Raw genomic sequence first — 25486 nt, 5'->3', positions numbered from 1 at the left:
ATTTGGACTACATGGCCCCTAATCATTCTGTTATAAATGTATCCAAGATACCCCCATGGTAGAAAATAAAGCACCAGGGTACCACAGGGCCTTCACAGGTCTTTAACACTGAATGCTGCTGGTGTTTACTCCTTCGGTCTGTTTCTGTGTGATCCACATATTATTACAATCATTTTCTGCTTGTGTATCTAGAACAAAAGCAGGCTTTATAATCATATCTACCATCTAGTTATTTTTTGCACATTTTTATCTCTCATTTTTATCAGGTTATTTCATTTTTGTTGTATTATCTTGAGTTCCCTTACGCTTTGGAAACTTCTAATTTAGGGGAATATTTCACTGAAGTATTTGTGTTAGGGTTATGTAAAAGAGATATTGTAAGGCTATGCTAGATAAGGGTTAAGGTTGGGATAAAGGATATTAACAGACTTCATGTTAGTATTATAACTATCCACTTTACATTTGTAGGAATTCTATGTTCAGAGCTAAGCTTTTTTGTTTGTTTTTAAGAAAACTTATTTAACATAACACAACATGTTCACCATTTATTATCTAATTATGAAATGCTTTTTATTGGGTAAATCCTGTGGATTTGCAGGGTTTTCATTTGAAGAAAAGACTGTACTACTTTTTAACATTTTAATGTTAGATATTCAGAATATTAACAAAATGAAATAGAGTTTCAAACTTCTGAAACCACTTCCCTGGTTCCAGACATTGCTTTTACTTAATATATAAATTGGTTATGTCATTTTATTTTATATTCAGTATAGCTTTGAACATAGAAGCTGGTATCTTTAGTTGATGGGTATTTTTGTTTTATTGTTCACTATGTGTATTTGTTTTATCCATAGACTGGATAATCTATAAGATTACTATGTTTTTGTCATTTGTCCAACTTTTGTGCACATCTTTATTACATTTTCTAATGAATTTTATGTCTTTTGTGTCTAATTTAGATAAAGATATGAGTTTTCATAGTTTAGATATTTTCAATGCAAATACACATGTTAAAACCTGGAAATGAACAATAAAAATGGTTTCATTTAAATCATGCTTGAAATGGTGTTCTGTGTGAGCCAGGGCTCCATATTGAAGGCCTTACTTTGACATATAAAAATAAAATTGAGAATGGAAATGGGGAATGTGTCAAAGACACAACAACCTGACCAAATAAAAAAACAACAGCAGAAGGTCACCAACAGGTCTTCAATGTAGCGAGAAATTCCCGCACCCGGAGGCGTCCTTCAGTTGGCCCCTAAACAAATATATACTAGTTCAGTGATAATGAATGCCATACTAATTTCCAAATTGTACACAAGAAACTTAAATTAAAATAATACAAGACTAACAAAGGCCAGAGGCTCCTGACTTGGGACAGGCGCAAAAATGCGGTGGGGTTAAACATGTTTGTGAGATCTCAACCCTCCCCCTATACCTCTAACCAATGTAGAAAAGTAAACGTTTACTTTGTAAAAAGTAACTGTTTACTTTGTACACAACATGACTTGGATAGAGAGTTTTCTCATTGGTACTCATATCACATCTTATTTCTAAGTACCAACTCAGTTGCTTCTGGATAGATGATGCCCCCATGTGCCTTGAAGACTAATGTTTAACCAGCAAAGGTACCAGTCAAGTAGAAGTAATATAAACACTTTAAGGTCATGTTTCAGGAATTAACTGAATTATTTGTCCTTTAGAACAAAGGTTTAAGAATCAAAACACAGTCCACAGGATAAGGCACTAGTCTCATGCCCCATACTAGTAAAATTTCATTCAGACTAGTAAGTTTTTTGCAAAACTTTGTTTGGACCAATAAGAAAAATGTCAGAATATTGGTCTTCAGACTAGTCGTTGAAAAAGTTTTTGGTACAGACTGAAAACATAAATACATATAATGTTAAAAGTTTCCAAACAAAACTAGTCCTAATATTCCATAGATAATGTCTAAGTTCAATAAAAGGGTTTATGGCGCATAGTATACAAAGTAACCTTGACCTCCTTCAATTACATCACTGAAAAGTGGTTAATGTTGCATAGTAATCAAAGTAACCTCCGAATTTTCAAATAGCACTGTGGAAATTGACAAAGCACTAGTTCTCCTAAAAGTATAGCACCATGGCCTGCATGGACCCTTAGTCCATATAATTATGACGTCTTGAATGGCTATTATAATTTTTGCTTTGACGCCTTATGTAAGGGGTCAAAGCAAAATAATATAAAAGCCTTTCAAGACAATTAACTATTTGGACTACATGGCCCCTAATCATTCTGTTATAAATGTATCCAAGATACCCCCATGGTAGAAAATAAAGCACCAGGGTACCACAGGGCCTTCACAGGTCTTTAACACTGAATGCTGCTGGTGTTTACTCCTTCGGTCTGTTTCTGTGTGATCCACATATTATTACAATCATTTTCTGCTTGTGTATCTAGAACAAAAGCAGGCTTTATAATCATATCTACCATCTAGTTATTTTTTGCACATTTTTATCTCTCATTTTTATCAGGTTATTTCATTTTTGTTGTATTATCTTGAGTTCCCTTACGCTTTGGAAACTTCTAATTTAGGGGAATATTTCACTGAAGTATTTGTGTTAGGGTTATGTAAAAGAGATATTGTAAGGCTATGCTAGATAAGGGTTAAGGTTGGGATAAAGGATATTAACAGAATAGCAAAATATACCTACAGTTCTCTAAAAAAATGAAAATATAAAACAGAACTTAAAAAAAAAAAATTTGATACTTTTCTATATTGCATGTTGCCATTATAAATAATACATTATTTTACTCTATATATATATTGTAACAATAGTATAAATGTTAACACAATTTAAAAAAAACTGTCTTCCTGAACTGATATCATTTAAAAATGAAAATAATACTTTATAAATTTTGTACCTCAAAACTCTTAAGCGCTTTTCTGGATTGCACAAAGTTAATGATTTGTGCTCTCCAAATTAAAAATAAATTAGATTGTATAAACCTAACCCCTATTTCCAGTCTTAAAATAAGACATGTGTGCTCTTTCAAGCCAGTTTAACTGAAATGTCAATTTTAATTCATGGTAATTAAAATCATTAACTTAACACTATCAAATTGATTCACACAGACATTGATTCACCAAATGGAGTTTCGTTTACCCAAGTTTTTTTTCTTGTATTAACATTACCAGTTCTCAGATAAGAATTTTACATAAGTATTTGGCTTTTTTTTAAATGGGTTACTTATTTATCACATTCTATAATATTGTTTATTGTATTGCAGACAGTGTTGTACTGTTTTCTTACACATTTTTATGTTTCTTTCTATTATTTTTCTTTTTGTCATTTCCATTTTGGGGTCAAAACATTTGCCAGTGTTTGTTATTTTGTTTTTTTTGTAATTAATCAATTGTTCCATTTAAGGCTCTTTTTTTTATTTGATTTTTGACAGGATGATGGCCCAAGAATTTGTATGTTTTTTTCAGGAAATTTTACATTTATGAATGTTTTCAACTACACAGATGAATTTTAATTTACACTTGTGTATAGATCAAGTTTGCCTTTCATTCTGATTTATGGGGGAAAATGGAGGTGGACTTTTATGTTTTTCTGACTCTTGTCTTTTCTGTTGAAACACATTTTCAAAAGTTATTAGTTGTTGTCTGTTTTATACATTGTAATATTTTTCACCAATTAATGGGTCAAAAGATTATACAAGTAACCAGTTAGATAAAACGATAACAAAGCTAACAACACCCATCAAGTACCGCATGTTAAGAATTTATTCTGGTTGTCAATGACATGTTTTGCCAACAAGTGTGGTGTCTTCAGAAAGACAACTGTGAATACCTTTTGGTATCCACCCACTATTACCACTTCAGGTGTTGGTTCACCTTGTTTAAATTCAAGTGACTATTTTTAAATTAAAATCTAAATCTAATTTTGGTAAGTATGTCAGATGGTCATTATTGTTCATATAGCTAGTAAAGTATTATTTGACCTGATGTTAAGTCATTTTTTTAATTCAAGGAAATTTGTTGTAGAACACTAGCTATCCTATGATGTGCATAGAGAAGTCTCATCCTGGTCCCAGATGTTTAAAGGGGAGATAATCTGGTTTACTTACTCTAATATTGAAATTTGTGTTAATAGTCTTGTGTAGGCATTACTCCTGAATAGCTAGATGGATATTGGTGATATTTTGTAGAACACTAATTATTTCATGTTAATATCTTCTTTCTTCCCCTATATGTCTTTTATTTTCCATAGATCATTGGAGAATTGTTTTATTGTTTTATTATGTAACTGACCAGACAATTGAAAGTTTTTTTTTCTCCAGAATTAGCAAAATTTTTTCATCTCGTATAGGTATCCATTTAAATTATAAAATATCAGCTACAAACTTATCACCCTTTCCCTTCATTAACTTCCTGAAAACCTTCATATTGTGATGCTTATATCTTTAAACTGATAATCATTTTGTTAAATTTTGCCCATGTTAATACTTGACCTGATGATGGTCCATGAAGTGTAGTTTGCTAAGTGTATTATGCAGTATTTTAGGGTCCCCTAATTTGGTAAGAAATTATCAAGTCAATCGACCTTCAAATGTGGAACTAACTGTTATTAGGGTGGTTAAAATATTTTATCGTACATATCTGTATACATAGCATGTGTCATGAAATGGTATGTATCTATATAACAATATTTTAAGATTATTAATTTATTGTTTACAGATAATTTCTGCATTGTTTGCTGTTGAAATTATAATTATTTTTAGCAAATTTATCAAAATAGTATAGCACAAATACTTAGTAGTATATATGATTTAGACATTTTGATACCTTTGAACAGCATGAATTGAAATGAATGTTTAAATTTATTCTTTTGAAATATGATAAATAATCTAAAAGTGTATAAACAAATTTGACTTGTTCACAGAAACTAGCAGAGATGGCTGAAGTGTTGCAGGCTAGAGAAGACAAACTGATTGTCCTCAGTAAAGAAAATATGGACTTGGTGGAAACAAATAATATAATACGCAAGTTAGTATAATAAGTCAACATATGCCCTGTTATTGTTATGTAACGGGAGTGAAGTTTCCCACTGGCTTTGTAAGTTCCTGTTGTCTATCCAAGTTCTGGGATATTGGGCAAACTATAAAACCATGTAAACATTTTAAGATGTTTATTTAAAAGACATATATGGTTGAATATAATTCACATACAATAATTATACAGTGGTGGCTAGTCTACTTGTTATTGGAAAGTTCCATATATTTCCAAGCCAAACTGTATGAGCGTCTGCTCATTTCAAATCCTAAGTGTAGACTGCCCTGAACCAGGTGAATGACATCATAATTATAGTTCCTAGGAACATTGAGGCTGGCCGGGCTGGAAGTCAGGCACACAAAAAAAAAATATATATAAATTATCAATATTCAACAGTCTATTTTAATTTGCTGGTGTTTAATAAATGTCTCCACAAGGAGGAGTATGGTATGGGTATATCTGACAGGTGGGAACATTGTGGTAAAAACAGTTATATTCCATTGTGGAATTAAACCAGATCAAAATCTTAAACAATATCATGTTAAATTAAATGAAACTTTTTGTTACAGTCAATTACATCAAGTTGAAGAAACACAAACAGTTGAGAGGGAGGATGTGGAACAAGTAACAAACGAGTTCACTAAAAGGTTGTCTGAATCAGAGAGACTTTGTCAACAGGCCATTAGGGTTAGTATTGTTACACTTACTACACAATGAAATCATTTATTTTCATGCTTGGGAATTTAGTTTTCTTACAAATAGTCAATGTATGGATCACTTAGTGTGTAGCATCTGTGCTTGTTGTTAATTTTACAAAAATCTTCTCTTCTGAAACAATTGGGCCAAATGTAATCAAACTTTGCAACAATCATCATTAGAGTAATAAGTTTTAAAAGTGTTTCTGATGACCAAACATATCAACCAATATGGCCAAAAATATTTAAATAGAACAAGAGGGTAAAGTGCAAGTTTTGTCTGTTACCTTGAAAACCTCTTTAAAGAGAGAAAAACTGGAATCGCAAAAGTGTTCAGAATGTTGAGATTTACTAACTGTCTATTTACATGAAAACTGTCAGATGAGTTATAACAGGAGTTATTACCATTAAATGATGAATATTGCCAATAATTTGTATGTCTGCCCATTAATATGAACACTATAGATGGAGAGAAAAAAAATAATAGCAGAATTTGCAAAAAAATGAACAAAAACTATAAGCAATACAAAAAAATTAGTAAGGGTTCCGCGGAACCCAGTGTCTCGCCTACTCTATGTTAATCGCAGGCTCAACAAAAATGAGGAAATAAATCAAGAAAATATTCATGTTTATACTATCTTTTGATTGTAAGAAGCTTCTGTCCAAGTTTTGGTAAAAATCCAGGTAAAAGCTGCAGACTGCATGTAATGTTAACTGGAAGAAAAGAAAATTTCCTTCTAGATACCGTACAAGCTTTTGATCATAAATAAACTTCTGCTCAAGTTTGGTACAGATCCAAAATAGTATAAGAACGTTATTTAAATTTTAAAAAGTTAAATCACAGGGTGAATGTGTTGTTGCCTTTCAGAAAATCTAAGTCCATTTAAAGTAAAATACCAAAAAAATGGATTTATTTTTTTACAAAATTTCCTTCTAGATACTAGCTTTTGATCATAAACAGGCTTCTTTCCAAATTTGGTACAGATCCAAAAGAGTATAAGAAAGTTATCAAAATTTTAGAAAGTTTAATCTAAGACTGAATGTGTTGTTTCCTGGCAGAAAATCTATGTCCATTTAAAAGTAAAAGATGGAGAAATGGATTTATTTTTGTACAAAATTTCCTTCTGGATACTATCTTATGATCATAAAAAAGCTTCTGTCCAAATTTGGTAGAAATCCAGGATAGTCTAAGAAAGTTATTCAAATTTCAAAAACTTTAACCACAGAGGGAATATTTGTGGACGCCGCCGCCTCCAACACAGACGAAAACGGAATTAAGGATCGCTTAATCCTGACAATTATAAAAAAAAAATTGTTGTTATGAATTCTATTACAGTCCACAATGTAGGAAAGTGTCCATCGTTGAAGATGCACATAGACTTAGATGAGCAACACAGGCTCTTTAGAGTCTCTAGTTATGATGAATTTACACGTACATTCCAAATAAGACAGCACTATGTAGCACTTAATTGATTTTTGACTATCAATAATTTTATGTCAGTGCTGCATTTTTTAACTGAAATCATTATTTGTATAATCTATCTCTCAACAGGAAAAAGAAGCAATAAAGAAGCAGTTTGAAGAGATGTCAGCAGATTTTCAGAAAAAGTAATTGTTTTTTATGATAAATTGTACCCTATTAATTATGTCCAATGAACCTTATTCTTCAAGAGTTTCCTACCAACCATGATATCCTTAAATTTAAACTTATCCAACTGAAATGAGACCTAGAAAAGACATAAATACTGTAATATGTAGGGCAGAATGTTTGACTTTTTTTATAATTTTATGCGGTAGCTAACATAGTCACTTAATATTTTGATCTCTTTAACAGTATATGTGTTTTTAGAAAAGTGGCTCAAAATAAGAAAAATTGAGATGATGTGTATTTGTCAATGGAACATCAATACATTAACACAAAACAGGCATGTCATAACTTCTATTTTAATACCTATGATGAAATTATTTGTAAGATTTACGCATGTCTGGTATATTATTTTAGATTGATTAAACAAGAGAACTTTTTCAAGGAGAAAGATCAAGTAGTGACAGAATTAATGCAAGAAGGTAACATATATTTATTCTCTTTGATATACCTTTTAGTGATCTTATAATAATTGGCTACTTTCACACTTAATAGGCCTTTTAATTTTCCTACTTATGAAACAAAATACAGAGCAAATACATAAAACATAAATTTCATGGAGTAAGAACAAGGATTCTTTAATAGAAGATGCATTCCATTTCATATATAAATGTCATCACAAAATAATAGTTCCATGAATATTATTGTCCATATTTATAGTAGATATAAGAAGATGTGGTTGGAGTGCCAATGAGACAACTTTCACATCCAAGTCACAATTTGTAAAAGTAAACCATTATAGGTAATAAAAAAAAACAACAGAGCCTTGGTTCACACTGAATTCCAAGCGTGTTTTCTATTCATTATTTCCTTATTCTACATTACAGGGGAGAAATTGTCTAAACAACAATTACAGGGTAATACAATCATAAAGAAACTGAGAGCCAAGGAAAAAGAAACAGATTCTCTGGTTACTGGATACAGGTAAAAACCCATGTTTATATATAGATGGAGATCTCAGTATTGAACCATTTTTGTTGTTTTAATGCCCCTGCCGCAGCATAGTGGGCATTGTGAATTGCTCTTGTCTGTATTTAAGCCTGTACATAGGCCCCAAAATAAGTTTCGGTTCTCTCAACTCTTATTTACCTCAACCAAATGTTATGAAACTTATTTCTATATAAAGTTGAAAGCTTTTATTATTGAGAATTGTCTGTTGTTTGGGTTTTTTTTTTTTTTGGGGGGGGGAGGGATTGGTTGAATAATGAGATATTTATATCAATAAATGTCTATTTTTTGTAAAGCAGAATTTAGATGTAATTTAGTCTAGTATGTCAACCCTAATTGAAACCGTGTTGAAATCTCATATTTACATCAATTTTCTTGTATCTTTGTGTTTTTACAGAAAGAAGATAGATGACCAGACAACAGAAATTGATCATTTAAAAACATGTCTGGATAGTAAAGAAGAAATGGAAAAGAAACAAACAGGTGAATCATCTGTTTAGTAACTTGAATTGTTGAGTGTATTTAAATAATAGTATTTGAGTGAAATATTTTATTAACAATTGCATTGAAATTTAAAATGTAATAACTCACAAACTTACAAAATATCCATAGGGTTTTTCTTGTTACATTTTATGGACACAATAATGTTAATTTGATTATTATTTAAACTGATGAGAAATTCAGTTTTCTTTGAAGATGAACTATAAAGTTCCCTTCAAATTCATGCATTTTCCAAAATAACTTTGGAGTTTGGTAGACTTGATTTCAGTAGCCTGTTCAGTAGAATAGTTGACATAAGATGTTTTTAACAACAAAAAAACTGTAGAGTGTAAAAGTTTCAAATAACATCTATTTCTATAATCTACCAAATTTACCAAAATGATTTCAGCTTAGAACTCTATGATTTTTATTGCAGAGGCTATTAACCAACTGAATACTGCTGTACAGAAACAAGAAAGAGAACTCACTAAGTTAAGGGTAAGACTGTTACAAGACAAATAGATAAGAAGTAAATGAGTATTAATACAAATCCACTATTTTATTAATGTTAATCTAATTCCTTTAAGCTTTACATCTTTATTTTTGTTCCAAGTAGTAAATTGTTTGTTTTATAGATGCTGTTTATATTTTGGAAGAAAAAAAAGCTAGATTTAAAGTTATGTTTGATATTAAATTGCAGTTTTAAACTGTTTTATGCTTTTTATATAGATTCTTACATTGATACCAGTGGATTATCGGATTTATCCAATCGAGATAGTTAAATTATCGGCGAGGACTTTAAAATTTATAATTTAACTATCGAGATTGGATAAATCCGATAATCCATGAGTAACTATGTAAGAATCTGTTTCTCTAATGATTAAAAAGACATTTTCTTTTTTTGTTAACTGAAAATCCCCTTCGAGTGCCTTTCACATTGCACGAAGTTGTCAATTTCATTAACACCTGTTGTCAAATTTTGATTCATCCAGTTAGCTTAAAAGGTCATGACCCTTAAAATCATCCAATGATCTTTTGAGATCACCAGCAACCACACGTTGATTAAATTTTTTTATACAATGGGTTCGGAAAGGGATAAATTTCCATAGAATTAGAGAAAATAAAATATAAGATATATGAATAGATGCTTTTATAAATTAAATTAAACTTTTCTCAAGTTTAACTTTTAGGTTTACAGCCCTTGTATAATGTAATGATTTTAGTTTTATTATTTTTAATATGTTGTTTGACATTTTACAGAGTATAGAGTCAGATGCAGGAGAGAGGGTCAGGGGATTACAAGCAGCTTTAGATAACTCATACAAGTATGTTATCTTCATTATCATGTGGAAATAGACAGGTTTCTGTATAAATAAGTTGAACTTGCTTTTGAATCCCATTTCTTATCTCATGGTAAACCCAGTCTACATGTATCTAGATACTTTTTTTTGTGTCCATTTAGACATTTACATATTTGTCTGAGAATTAACAAGAATGTTTGCTTTAATAGAATTAAAAACAATATTCATTGAGCTATTCACAGGGAAAATGCTAACTGTGCCATCTTTCTATTGGTTTGGTTTATAATTAAGTGTAGCAAAGAACATAGATACATGTCTGTTCTGTGAACTTAACATCTCATTTTCTGTTTATCATTTTGATTTGAGTTCGTACCTGATCTAAGGATTTTTTTATTTATTTTTTTTTCTGGTGAAAAGTTATTTCAGCTTCAAGAATTCCAGATTTAAAACCATCACTCTTAACATAATGTTTTGATATGTATCCATAGATACAGATATTTTAATGATTATGAATTATTTTGAATTATAGAGAGATAGCAGAGTTGAATAAATCTAAAGCAGCCTTAGATAACCAGGCCCAAGCTGCTGCCCTAAGTCAGGGAATGCAGATACGTGAAGAACTCAAGGCTCAATTAGAAAGAGAACAAGTCAGCTTTAAACAAGAAAGAGAAACATTAATCATACAGGTATATGTTGTTACATAACAATATTATAATCTCATTATACATTGATTTATCAACTCTGGCTGCTACTAAGAAAATAAAGTTATTTTGTGCATTAACCAAAAAATCTTATTCTAAAAAAAGGAAGTCCTGCACCTCCAACCTGCAGCAAAAAAAATAATGTTTGATGTCTGGAGTGCAATTTTATTTCATAAAACTGAAAATGTTTTATCAACAGTTTCATGTTTTCTTCATGTTACTGCATATTAACTTGTCCTTCCACAGTTAAATGTTGCATTGCCTTACTTTTCATAAAAAAACAAAATTCCTGAATATGCTGTAAAATCATTTCTCAATGATTCAGATTTTTAAAAATTTTTGATCTGTAAAACAACCTTTAAAGCCAACTTACTCTGTATGTTTCCAGATAGAAGACTTACGACTGAGTATGCAGCGTATGGAGAAGGAACATAATCGTAGAGAAGACATGCTCAGACAAGAAATATCTGATTTACAAGTGGTAAGTACTTAATCAAAATTAACATTTTTATCAAGGAGTCCTAATTATTATGCCCAATCTACGATAGTAGAAGTGGTCCGTTCGTTCGTCCGTCGGTCCGTCTGTCTGTTCGTCCGTCTGTTACACTTCAGTTTTTGATGAAGTTGAAGTCCAATCAACTTTAAACTTAGTATACATGTTCCCTTTGATAAGATCATTCTAATTTTAATGCCAAATTAGAGAATTTATTCCAATTTCACGGTCCAGTAAACATAGAAAATGATAATGCGAGTGGGGCATCCGTGAACTGTGGACACATTCTTGTTTTCTCATCTTCATTGATTTTGTAAGATGATATAAATAATTAAGAGAGTAAGTAAGATTTTTTCACATCATTAATATTTATGTGTTTTTTTTCCAGCAACTACAAGAGGATGAAGCTAGGAATCAAGATTTAAGTCAAAATGTTACTTCAGGTTAGTTTAGTTTTAGTTCAATATTAATTTTTTACCAACTCTTGGACTCTTAAAATGGTGTATCTGTATGTAGGTTTTATACTTCTGTAACTTAATTTAAAATCTGAAATGCTTATTACTGATAAGATGTAATTATGAGGAAGAATTTGTTTGATGTTGTGCTGTTATTTTTCATGTGATTCAGTTATGATGAATATTAAGCTCATGCTTTTTAGAATGTAAATGCATCAATAGAGAAGTGATTATGATTGAAGATCATATTCTTTTATAATTTTTAATTGGATTTTATAAGGAAATATCAGTTCTTGATTTTGTATTCATATTGTGATACATTATTACTTTTTGAACTGACATTATTTCAGCTACTCGACCATTGTTAAGGCAGATAGAAAACCTACAGTCAACATTTGCACAACAATCAGCATCCTGGGAAAAAGTGGAGAAAAATCTCTCTGATAGATTATGTAAGTAATCATTTGTAAATCTTTTGTACATATAAGTGTGGGATAGAAGCCCAATGAAAAATATTTAATTCTAAACTAACAAGGAAACTTTTTTTCCACAAATCAGAACTGGACAGAGAATCTGATATTTTGTTTGTCATTGAAGCCATTCTATATGCCTTCTAATGAAAAAATAAGATTTTTTATAATTGCCTATGATAATTCTATATTGTATTAAGTGCATGCCTTAACCACTGACATTACCTCTGTTTAAAGTAGTTTACTGCTTACCTTCATGATATCCATTATAATGACTTTAACAAGTATATTAGTTCTATACATAATAATTGAATATATTTTGTGTTGATAGATGAAGCACAAACACAATTAGCCATGGTGACAGAGCGAGAGAGGTCTGCTAGTGAGAAACTTATGGATATAAATACACAGGTTGCTACCCTGGAATCTCAGAACAGTCATTTGAGACAAGATAAATCTCAATTGAATGCTCAGCAAGAAATTCTGAAATCTAAAGTACAAGTCCTTGAAGATGCCAAGAATAGGTAAAATATATTGTAAACTGTCTTTTTTAACATTCAGAAAAAGATTCCAACATTCATTTAAATAAAATATCACTTTAAAATTGTATGGTAACAATCATGATTCTTTATGCTATGATAATTTGTAACAAATGTCCCTGAATTTTTTTATTAAATGACATTATAAGATTATTTACATGCTATAAGCAACACTCTATTTTCTTGTTTTAAGTTTTATTGAATTTTGTTTGTCTTTTCTTTGGGACATCTTTTGTCTATATATGACTTCTAGCAAAGTGAAATAATCATCATTTAACTCTTACATGTAGAAAGAAATATATTCAGACAAATAAATTTTAAGACTGTTGAAAAATTAATTTTTTTTGCATATGACCATGGTTAGGTTATGAATAGAAAAGATAAGAATTTTGGAAAACTTAAATAATTCTTTATGTATTTCAGTGAAGCTGCACAGCTAGAGGCTTTCAGACAACAAGCATCTCGTGACATGGCTGAAATCAGAAAGGAGAAGGTACGACTAATATTTATAAAGAAATAATGTTTAAAAAGAAAACATTAACCAAAGAAGAAATTGAAATGGAAAATTTTAAGATTATAGAATATTATAAATAGTACTGCAACTGACACCGACGCTTAGTTAACGAGTTTAATGGTCCGGAATAACACACGGCTACAAATTGTTTTAAATGATAGAATAATATCTATATTTTAATTTCCGTCGGGTCGTAAAAAGTTTCTATGGTCACATTTTTGTATTTTATCCCTTTAATGGGGGTACCCCTCAATTTACGGTTTTGGGTAGTTACCTTAAAATCTAAAAATATATTTTTTGGTTAAATTTCACGCTATTTTTGTAAATATTGTCTATGCACATATCATCAAGGATCATCTCCAAGTAAAACTTTGAAACTTAAAGTTGTCTGTTTTTTTATATAGAAATTTAACGCGTTTTTCTTAAAAAACAAGAAAACATATGATTCAAAAACAGTATTTGACATTTGAGAGGACAAAACATATTATTGCTATACTGCATGCAAATTTTGTTGGGCAAATTTCAAACTATTTTGTCAAAAACTCAAAAATAAAAACATCATATGTACCTTTTTTAAGTACGGAAATTTCCTATCCGTCAATCGGCTCCACCATTTAATTTTTCCTTCACAATAAATTTGATAGTTGAATCTGATGTGATTATTTAGATTTTGTAGGAAAAGTTGATTTAGTTTTGAGTGAATTGAATATATATAAAAGTTCTTTTGGCATTTTCTGTAAATAATGGTTATTTTTGGGTAATAAAATTTTGACCTTTTGTAAAAGTTAACCAAATCCTTCGGATAAGAGGTTTTTCCGGATAATGATATTGTGTGAAAATACATTGTATGTCAATGTTTATCCTTAGAGCAATTAATATGCATGCAAGTGGTCCGGGAAAGTACTATTGAAGTTTTGCAGAGATTTGGTGTGTGAAAAGGTGATGCTAAAACCAACTTCTCTTGAAATTCTACTTTCCTTGGGGAATCATCAGTGATGATATGAGACTAGCACCAGAAGGCAAAATTAATGAGTCTTTAAATTAGATTGATTGATTGATTGTTGGTTGCCCAACGTCCAGTGGCAAATATGTCAAGCATGTTCAGGACGAGAACAAGTTAACAATAAAAACAAAAGGTAGGGTTTGTAATAATAGAGGCCATTCGGGATGATGGTCGGGAAAATTTAGACTGCCACTGGAAAATGATGGTATATTGGATTGGGACAGAAATTTTCCATTGCAACAGGCCACCTACGGACCCGTCAAAGAGTTGTTACAAGGGTTTTTAACGTGCAAAGAACGTGGCACTCCCTTTACACAAGGCATCGGATTTAACGTCCTCATTCTGACCGGACGTGACTGCGAACTTGATACATCCCGCACAGCCAAACGGTTGCCCCACTTCGTTTTACTGTCGGTCGGGAAAAGACCAAGTGACCATATTTCGTTTCCCCAGTCACCCTTGGGGAACTTTAAATTAGAAACAACAGAAATCCATATATGTGATCAAACTGATTGTCAGACGTGCATCCTCACAACCTGACACTTTTATACGATCTCGCGCTCAGTTTCTTCCTTGAAGTTTGGATATGAAAACAGGGTTTTTGTGTAAAAGAAAAACCTTTAAAAAAAGTACACAAAACCTAGTCCTCTAAAAGTATTGACAGTCTTTTAAGTTGTGCTTATTAATGTGAGTAATCACTTATCCATGCATAACCAAGTACTTATTGAAGTCAACACCTGTGCAATTAAGTAAAACAGTTACTGAAAAAATAGAATTTGAACTTGCTGTCAGTTCATTAATAACGATTGTTAGTTATGTGATTTGTTCTTCCATAAGAAAAAGCCTTTCTCATGTAGCACATCCTCTACATATATCGATCACTTTTACCCAAGATTGTCTCTGCTTACCATACTGCCAAACTCCAGAACTAACTAGATATTGTGACACCTTACAATTCAGACACAGTGGGGCCAAGGGATATAAGATATAGAGTTAAGCTCTGAACTCAATATAGAGAATGCCATATTCTGCTGCAGGAAAATTGAAGTCTAAGTCTATGTTAAGACTTTAAGAATTACACCAAGGTGTGTCTGATAATATCAAGGATAAATTAAAAGAAGAACAATTACTTCACCCTGCCACCAGTGCTATTATGAGCTATGTCCTCGTTTTGGTTTTTCTATGGAAATGATGCCCGCATAGCTTCTTAATAGATATAGGAAGATGTGGTATGAGTTCCAATGATACAACACACCATACAAGTCACAATTTGTAAAAGTAAACCATTATAGTTCACGGTCCCGTCTTCAACACGGAGCCTAGGCTCAAAAGTTCCTTTGCTAGTTAATTGATGAAAAATAACACAAAGGCACTTCTGAACCGTATATATTGTCTTTAAAGATGACAAAAAATCGTAAATGTATGGCTATTACAAAATCAATCGTTTCTGTAGCAACATTCGCCCCACTACATTTGGGATTGGCAGTGCAGATATATCATGCATATGTTTATGGGAATATTGGTCACGAACATTGATCAAAATTTTGTACTCACATTGCTTTTGTGTTTCCTATGCAAAGGTAGGACTATATCTGACGAGTTTGACCGAATCATGACGGTATTTACGCTGCAGGTTGCATTTGTACTCAAAACTGTGTTTTTGCTTTAAACAAACTCTGTCATTTGCCGAATTTGTTCTTATAAAAAAAAGGGAAATGTCATGCTAATATGTATACTGAATCCGAATATGATGACTAAGAAAATGATGCATGTCCCTATTTAATGAATACTTGAGCTATTGTGTGTCGCTTTTAAAAGTCATATAAGGATCATAACTGATTTTGAATTACAACATTAGAAAATTGGCATTGCATTGTATACTTTTTTATCCTCCCCTTAGAAAATGAATGAGTTAACTTTTTTACCAGGATTATCCCACTAAAAAAATTTTCATGCACCAAATTGACTTTGTTTAACACTCAATTTTTTTTTAAACCTCGCATTCGCCTCGGGTGATTAAGTATATTTTGTGTTATAACTGCTCTGTTAAGACTTGGCAAATACACAATATTTATTTATCTATAACTAGATACTAATTTTCACAAAAAACAACCTTTAAGATGCAAAATTAAAAACACTGTTTCAGCACTTGAATTTTTTTTTCAAAGATAGAAAAAATATTGAAATAATTTGATAAACTGGTGTTTTATAGTTTAGAAAATAATTTTGTAATATACTATAGTGAAACACTATACACAATATGAAAGTTTATGGATTTGAAAAGGTCAAGGCCACTTCTTCTTTTGCTATGTCTTAAATGGATAAAAATCAAAAGGTTCCAAATCAACGCCATTTTGTAATGACAGCTCTTCGTTTAAGTAGTCTAATTTGTCGTTTTAACATCGTTTATAGCATATGCTTATGATTGAATATTTTTTGGGGCATTCTGTTGAATAAATATCAGAATATTTCTCCTTTTTGTCCTTGTGGTTGAAATATTGATATATTTAGGTCTGACCTTTGACCTTAATTTAACAAAATTGTGACCACTCAGGATTTTTACAACCCAACTTTTCTTATTCTACACGTTTTCCTCTTTCCATCGATATATAATTTAGGTGTGTGTTCTTCCGGACCATTAAAGTTTTAAAAAATGAACTCTGGTTGCAGTACTAAAAGGTAGACTGGTCATTAAATAATTCCACATGTAACACAATACAAAGATAGTTGATGAAATAACAGAGAAAAAGACAACAGCAGTAACACCTTCTAGACATCATTTCATTTTAAGCAAAAGTTATTTGTGAATTGAAAGTGTTGAAATTTGCCTGGATGGCTTATAGGGTACTGGTACCTGTTATTAGCTCACCTGACCTGAAAGGTCAAGTGAGCTTTTCTCATCACTTGGCGTCCGTCGTCCGTCGTCCTGCGTCCGTCGTCCGTCGTCCGTCGTCCGTAAACTTTTACAAAAATCTTCTCCTCTGAAACTACTGGGCCAAATTTTACCAAACTTGGCCACAATCATCCTTGGGGTATCTAGTTTAAAAAATGTGTCCGGTGACCTGGCCATCCAACCAAGATGGCCGCCATGGCTAAAAATAGAACACAGGGGTAAAATGTATATTTTGGCTTATATCTTTGAAACCAAAACATTTAGAGCAAATCTGACATGAGGTAATATTGTTAATCAGGTCAAGATCTATCTGCTCAAGAATTTTCAGATGAATCGGACAACCCGTTGTTAGGTTGCTGCCCCTGAATTGGTTATTTTAAGGAAATTTTGCAGTTTTTGGTTATTATCTTGAATACTATTATAGATAGAGATAAACTGTAAACAGCAATAATGTTCAGCAAAGTAAAACCTACAAATAAGTCAACATGACCAAAATTGTCAGTCAACCCCATAAGGAGTTATTGCCCTTTATAGTAAATTTTTAACAAATTTTCGTCAGTTTTTGTAACTTGTACAAAAATCTTCTTCTCTGAAACTACATGGCCAAATTAAACCAAACTTGGGGATAATTATCATTGTGGTATATAGTCTGAAAAATGTGTCCGATGACACCGCCTACCAAACAAAATGGCCGACATGGCTTAAATTAGAATATAGTGGTAAAATGCAGTTTTTGATTTATATCTTTAAAACTAAGACATTTAGGGCAAATCTTTCAAGATTTAAATGTCCATCAGAATAAGATCTATCCCCTTGCAAATTTTCAGATGAATCTGACAACTCGTTATTGGGTTGCTGCCCTAAAATTGGTAATTTTATGGAAATTTTGCAGTTTTTGGTTATTATCTTGAATACTATTATAGATAGAGATAAACTGTAAACAGCAATTTTGTTCAGCAAAGTAGGATCTACAAATAAGTCAACATGATAAAAATTGTAAGAGTACCCCTTAAGGGGTTATTGCCCTTTATAGTCAATTTTGAACAAATTTTCGTCATTTTTGTAACTTGTACAAAAATCTTCTTTTCTAAAACTATGGGCCATATTAAACTAAATGTGGCCACAATCATCACTATGGTATCTATTTAAAAAAAGTGTTTAATGACCCCACCTACCAACCAAGATGACTGACATCAGTAAATACAGTAACAGGTGAGCGACACAGGCTCTTGAGAGCCTCTAGTTTTTTTTCAAATTCACATGACCTAGACAACATTTTGTAAATTATTTAAATTTTTTTTTAAATGTATTTCTACAAACATTGTATTTAAATGTTTGTTTAATTTCAGGTATTTTTAGAAACACAGCTTGACATGGAGAAAACCAAGTGTGAACAGGAGAAGAAAAAGTTCTATTTAGCCCAAGAGCAGATAACTCAATTGGTATTAATAAATCATTTTGCTAATTTAATGGCAAATTCAGATATCATTAAGAGATTATAATTAAAAAATATAGTTTAAACTATATTTGTATATAAAACTTCTAATGTAGGTTTAGAATAAAAATTCATCAAATTGCTTTTTAAAGGAAATATTTTAAATCAATTCATATACATGTCAAATGAGTCATTCTTATATTGCAAAAGGCTCTGATTACCTTAAGGAAAAACTCATATAAGTTTTGTATGTTTGCTCTAGTTTAAAAAAAAGATTATCTTATTAAATTAAAAATGCATATTTTTTCACAGGAAAGAGATCTACAGAGACCCCAGTCTAGGTCTTCTACACATTCCCCTGTTTCTATATCAAGAGCAGAAAGTGTCAGTAGTATGTCAGAGCCACCCAATGTTATGTTGGCCTCCTTCACAGAGGTTTGTATATTATACTACATTGTACTACAACACATTAGTTGTTTCTAGGTCATTGAATCATTGTGTCAGCTGCTTTCTTGTATTGTTGTCTATTAATGATTTCTGCTATCCATCTTTCAATCCTTTAAATATTTGAAAATCCCTAGGACAAGTCACATGCACTTATTGTGTATTGTCTTGGAGAAGTCAAAAAAGGAGAAGGGAGAAGCAGGTCTAGTAAGTATAGTTTATCGGGTTTTCTACACATTGATATTGTAAAATATCAGCTGCAAGCCACAATGGGAACCTTTTTGGCGAGTGAGCGTAGCGAACAAGCTTAAAAGTTTCACATTGTGTTGAGCGGCTGATTTTTTACGATATCTATCCGAAGAAAACCCGATTATCTTTTTAGCGTTCTATTACTGATCGTTTCTTTCTCCCTAACACAGTTTTACGCTTGACAAAAGCAAGCTTAATAACGTCTCCTCTCGTATTATGAAGTCGCTGATAACTTCTCCTCTCACGTTGTGACGTCGCTAATAATGCCTGGTCTCGTTTTGAAGTCTTGATATGAGAATTATGGAGCAACAGAGCAGGGTGATATAGGCAGAGGGAATGACGATAACTAGTAATATTTTATCTGAAGCTTTATAATGAGCAGGCATGTAGCCAGGAATTTCTAAGGGGGGGTTATTTGGACTCACAAACTCGACTTTAACAGTCACAATTCGAACAAAACGTTGACTTTAAAAGTACTTATTTGTTTTCAAGGGGGGGGGGGGGTCATCTGAACCCCCTGGCGTCCCCTGGCTACGGGTATGATGAGTTGCTAATCTGGAGTCAAATTTTTTTTTTTAAATCTTCAAAAAGTAGAAAAAACTAGACAATCAATATTGTAAGAATAAGGTGTATGATCTGATGTTACTGTCATTCATTTAGTTTATTTTTCTTTTTTTATAGGATGATATAGATAAACACTTCATGTTAGGCGCACCAAAAACCAGTTTGTATGACAGCCTAAGACAAAGTGGTGCTGCTAATTTACTTGAAAATCTACAGTCTCAACTGAAACTCAGAGAGGGAGAAATAGCTCAGTTACAGGTGAGTAGAAATCTACAATCTCAACTGAAACTCAGAGAGGGAGAAATAGCTCAGTTACAGGTGAGTAGAAATCTACAGTCTCAACTAAAACTCAGAGAGGGAGAAATAGCTCAGTTACAAGTGAGTAGAAGTTTTAGGTCTCAATTTCATCTCAGAGAGACAGAAATAGCTAAGCGTTAAACAAGTATCTATTTTTGTAATAACTAAAACTGAAGAGAGAGTGAGAGAGAAGTATCTTATTTTCAAGGCAGTTGAAATCTTGCAGGGAAGCAAAAATAAAAGCTTTGCTCCTAACAATTTCGAAAAAGAAATTAATCCCTAATAAAGAAAGTCTTATATCTGAATATTTGCCATATTTTTGCATGTCATGTGAGTGTTCATGTAGTTAAAAGATAACACAGATCACATAAGGCTCAGACATGTGCCATCTTTGTTAAAAAGATTTAACACTTAAAAAGTTTTAATTATGCATATCAGTGCAATGTACTTCTAAGAGATTAAACTAAACCTTTCTCAGATTCTGTGAAACCTGTTGAAATGAATGTATAATGCTAAATCAATATTGTTAGGAAATTTTTATTTGAATTTTCAGATAAACATGGGTAACTTTTGTGTGAAAAATTTACTTCAGTCAATATCTTGTACTAACTTTTCATACTTTCAAGAAAAATTGTTATTGTTCAAATCCAATTTCATTTGGCAATATTTGATTTCTATTTTACAGAGTGATATTCAACAACTAGAAAGAACGAGAGAGTCCATGGCAAGAGAACTTGTTAATTTAACCAATCAAAATGAAGCACTAGAAGAAAAAGTCCAAGAGTTACCACAATTACAGAATCAATTCAAGGTAAATTTAAAGTTGAAATATTTTTTCCTCATTTATGATTGTACCAACTATCAACAATTTCTTATGGCATCTTAATTTCAGCTTTGTTTTAGGTGTTCTGCTGATAAACAATGGTGTTGTCAAAACGTTTAATAGAATGCATAAGTTAAATCCAATATTGTTTATTCACTAGTCTTTTGAAACCAGATTCTACATTATTTATGCCTGGCTTTCAATATAAGGAGGCATTATAAGTAGTATTTCAGATGTGTGAGTCAGCCAATTTTACATCTGGTTCAAGTATTCTTTTATTATGGTAATTGATAATGCAGTTGTGGTAGTTTCAACAGTGTGATCTTTTTGAATATATGCCAGTTTATGGTTTCCACCCAGATTTTTATGTTTATTGGGCATGAAAATGTCATAATGAGAATGAGACTTATGGACGTAAAGTATTGTTTTGTTATAGCGAGTCCTATTGGAATGATGGCTAATGACCCACTGACTAAAGATGATACTCTTCATGTTTTTCCAAAAGTGAGAAAATAATGGGAAAGAATCATTTTTGTATGACGAATACTACAAAGAAATTTGTATTATGTATGGTGATCACAGGATTCACTTGGTTATAGCATACCAATCTTACAACAATGTTATCCAATAAATAGAGCCTCATGAAAGATATTACAGATGTATGGAAAACTATAACACTTTTCTCCTTTATTTTCAGGAAGTGAACCAGAGGTACAATGCCATATTACAGATGTACGGAGAGAAGGTAGAGGAGGCTGATGAATTAAGATTAGACTTAAATGATGTTAAAGAAATGTATAAGATGCAGGTAAAGATTTAAAGTTTGAATTTAGAATGAAAAAACATCTAAATTTAACTCCCTAAAAGTCTCATATAGAGCATTAGATGACAGTTATAATTGTTTAAAAAGTATAAATATTGCCTTTATCATTTTTATAGTACAAGTCAATACCATATGTTAAAAAGGTAAAATTTGATACCAAACAAAATACACAACTGCTGTTGATGTGAATGAATTTCAAACTTATCACGGATTCACAAAAAACAGCATATAGTTTATACTGTGACAGTGCTTTTCAATTGATGGTGTTTAAACTTTAGATAACAATTGTTACCCACCATGATTTAAATTAGTTTCTATACAATGTTTAGTTTACGGGCTATCAAGATTCATATAACAACCACACTCCTTCAGGTTAGCAGAAAACAATGCTTGATACAGAAACCCTATGTCTTCTATTTAAAAAGTTCCAAATTTAGTAGACCTGCAAATTTTTCTTTATGCAGGATTTCGCCCGTGAAAAATGTTGATCTAACTCTCAATTACATAAACCAAAAACTTAAAAACAGCAAAGAAATGTAAATGACCTTTATGCAAATATATAGTGATTCTCAACCATAGGATATCAGACTTAATCTTTTTTGAAGAGTATACAATGCTTTAAGTCTTCTTGTTCTTAAAATCACCTTAGAAGATTTTATTACGCTGTATTTTATTATCATCTGGCAATTCTTAAGCAATAATTTATATTTTGTCAGATACAATGACCATTTGAATCTTTTAATGATTTTTTTAAAATTATTTTCTAGATTGATCATCTGTTGGCCAAATGAATTCCAGGCAAAGTGCAATAACATGGGCACGTTTTGCAATAATGTTGGCATGTTTATCATTTCATAAATGGTGGACCAATAATTCCATTCAGTACCTAGCCAGTGAAACAGTAGTCTTTAACTGTTTTCATCAGAGGAAGTATATATAAATTGGGAGAAAACAAATTCCGTTGGTATCCATTAACCTAAATGAGGGATTGCTTATTTCATTCGAAATTATAATCTGATCCATAAATAGACACATTCTACTTTTAGTCGTACAGTTGGCTTTATAGTACAGCCTTTTGGAAAGGAAATTCATCAATAAAAACACTCCATTGTGTGGTAAAAGACTTGAATATTTCAAGCAAAATATACTGTGATATCTGTGAAGTCTAACTTCAAAAATGTATTTGTTGTTTGTGTTACATATAATATAGTGAACCTTTTATTCCTAGACTTATAATTGTTTGATTGGTACCTATTACGTACCAGACTATATGTACTATTGAACATAAAATGAAATATCTGTATCTCTAACTATGAAATGAATACTAAGAGAGAATCAAGAACTTTATCTGAAATACAAGCTTGTAGCCTAAAGAGTGCATTAGATAAAGAATTGTTTATTCAGCAGGAAATCAAATGTTATATCATTGTGGTTTATAAGCATGTAACTCATAGTACAGTTCAGCTGTTACAGTTATATTAAGGAAGTCCCGTTCAAGTGATATATATAATTTCTAAGAAAGGTTATTAATTTTAGAAATATTAATATATGTTTATAATGGTTTTTTGTTTTGCTTTTAAGGATGTTCGCTGCTCAGTTTCATAATAAATAACTTTTCATAAAACTTGTATGTATTGGTAGGGAATAAATTGAGGGATCAAAATAGCAAAAAAATTATAGGGGTCCATGTGCTTGTTTTCGAGATATTAGCCATTGGATTTTTGGCGGGAAAATGTTCTCTCTTGATTTTTCATAGCTTTATAATTGACCAGTTAAAGTTCTCAAATACTATTATAAAATAAATAAAATTTTATAAGACTTTAACAAATGACTTATAATTATACATGTAAAAGATTTATAAAAAGAAAAATGGGGGTTCATGGGGATTTTTTTTTAGGCATTCAAATGGATTAAACCAGAGGATTCCAAAAATCTGACAAAAATTCCGAAACATGACAAGCAGACATCCTTTTACTTAAATATATTTTCTTTTGTTCACTGCTTACAGTAGTATTTAAAGAAACTGTCTCTGAAAATATTGATTATCACATATCTCTTGTTTATTTACCTATTACTTATATAATTGTGTTCTAAAGAAACACAGTATCCATGTTTGGCTGATTGTCATTTGGTCAAGTTATGGAAAGAAAAGGCACCTCTACAAGTTATATAACCAGGTTGAATTTGAATTAAATGTAAATATTATGGAATTGTTATTCAAATAACAAATAAGTGAACTTTCATTCTTTATATTTACTACACACATTAGTGCTTTTGCTGTAAACACAAATTTATAGGTATTCAATGAGAATTTAATTTTCTGCCTAAACCATATTCTAAATTTTGTGTCCCTTATTTGGATTTACCTACATAATGATATAGGAATATTTATTTATTATGCAAAAGTTGTATGTTTAGTCTTATTTTTTGTTGGGTTCCATGGAAATCTAAATGTTATATTATGAGGTTATAAGTGTATAAACCCATTTCACAATGTCAAAAGTATGAATTCCTTTGTGTGTAATAGTTCTGCAAGTGTTGATGACCATCTGTACGAGATCCTCATTGGTAGTCAGTATTGTTATTAACCCTGTAATAGTAGAAGTGTTGATAAAAAATTATAAGTGTGAAAGGATTTTTCTTAACATAGCCTTTCAATCACAAAGTATTGACTTTATATTGAGTTTGTTAGTGAATGGCAGAGTTGACACATCAACTAATTTCTTCAAAATATTCCTAACTGCTGTAGTAAGATGTTTGAAAATTAGGAGGAGTTTGTACCATATGCATGAATTGCTATAAAATATCAATAATAATGCATTCAGTATACTTCAAACAAATAATCCTGTAAACAATTTTTATTGCCAGGGAATTATTTTTCTGTTGGTATATATAATTATTTGAAATAAATTTCAACTTTATTTCAATAATGTGGTTTATTTGTGAGGGATTTATTTTATATGGAAAACTTATATTGTTATATAAATGTGCTTACTTGTGATAATTTATTTTTAATGATTATTGAATTAAAATTATGAAATTGAACATTTGTAATTCTATGTCAGTTATATCAGTCATGACTCATTTATATGCCTGTGGTCTCCATGAAAATTACATATAACAACCTTATTGTCAAATATGCAGAAAAACTGGTAAAGCGTACTTTGCTGACCTATAAATAGTTATTTAATTATACCACTACTTCAGCACTCTTAAACCTGAATTACATGATCCCCTATCTTCGCTCTACTGGAATTAATATGCGTCAGCATATATGCATTACACCATATTTTTTAAGAAGCAATTCTTATATGTTTCACATATTTCATAATCTCGGAAACTATCAGTCAATATCAAATAAAAACCCAACAAAAAAAAAGACACCAAAATGAATTAAACCATATCGTAAAATATGATTGAAAAAAGCTTTTTATTTCACATTGCATTACAAAATAACTCAATAAAATCAATTGTTATTTTTTACATTTTTAAAATTATTTTTTTTAACATTTTTAACATTTTTTTTTTTATTTTGACAAAAACAAATTTAAATGGCAAAATTTTATTTAACCTTGGGTGGACAAGGGTGGGGTGTTATTTACACCAAGGTAATTAACCAATCAGATTGCAGGATATTTGCTGATAAGAAATAATATTAGTTATCTTCGGCTGCACC

The 25486-nt window shown here is 31.1% G+C and overlaps 1 protein-coding gene across 3 annotated transcripts in view; it reads left to right on the top strand.

Moving 5' to 3' along the window:
• The window catches only part of LOC134725682 (TATA element modulatory factor-like), a 37850-nt gene extending 12995 nt beyond the window's left edge, over nt 1-24855 (top strand). For 2 of the 3 annotated variants that reach the window (XM_063589700.1, XM_063589698.1), the window contains 20 exons: nt 4929-5032; nt 5608-5725; nt 7286-7341; nt 7736-7800; nt 8206-8302; nt 8724-8809; nt 9243-9304; nt 10067-10131; nt 10637-10793; nt 11197-11289; nt 11690-11744; nt 12107-12208; nt 12558-12750; nt 13189-13258; nt 18525-18617; nt 18923-19045; nt 19985-20125; nt 20850-20975; nt 21685-21795; nt 22578-24855. In XM_063589700.1, the coding sequence (XP_063445770.1) occupies nt 4929-5032; nt 5608-5725; nt 7286-7341; nt 7736-7800; nt 8206-8302; nt 8724-8809; nt 9243-9304; nt 10067-10131; nt 10637-10793; nt 11197-11289; nt 11690-11744; nt 12107-12208; nt 12558-12750; nt 13189-13258; nt 18525-18617; nt 18923-19045; nt 19985-20125; nt 20850-20975; nt 21685-21795; nt 22578-22601 (1941 nt within the window). In that variant the 3' untranslated portion in view covers nt 22602-24855. Of the gene's footprint in view, nt 1-4928; nt 5033-5607; nt 5726-7285; nt 7342-7735; nt 7801-8205; nt 8303-8723; nt 8810-9242; nt 9305-10066; nt 10132-10636; nt 10794-11196; nt 11290-11689; nt 11745-12106; nt 12209-12557; nt 12751-13188; nt 13259-18524; nt 18618-18922; nt 19046-19984; nt 20126-20211; nt 20246-20849; nt 20976-21684; nt 21796-22577 lie in introns of all 3 variants that reach the window. The other variant, XM_063589699.1, reaches the window with a different exon arrangement.
• The last annotated feature ends 631 nt before the right edge of the window (nt 24856-25486 follow it).

This window comes from Mytilus trossulus, chromosome 7, assembly GCF_036588685.1.
Source record: "Mytilus trossulus isolate FHL-02 chromosome 7, PNRI_Mtr1.1.1.hap1, whole genome shotgun sequence".
Classification (NCBI taxonomy): domain Eukaryota; kingdom Metazoa; phylum Mollusca; class Bivalvia; order Mytilida; family Mytilidae; genus Mytilus; species Mytilus trossulus.
Note: the sequence above shows the minus strand (reverse complement) of the source record. Positions and strands in the feature narration are given on the sequence as shown.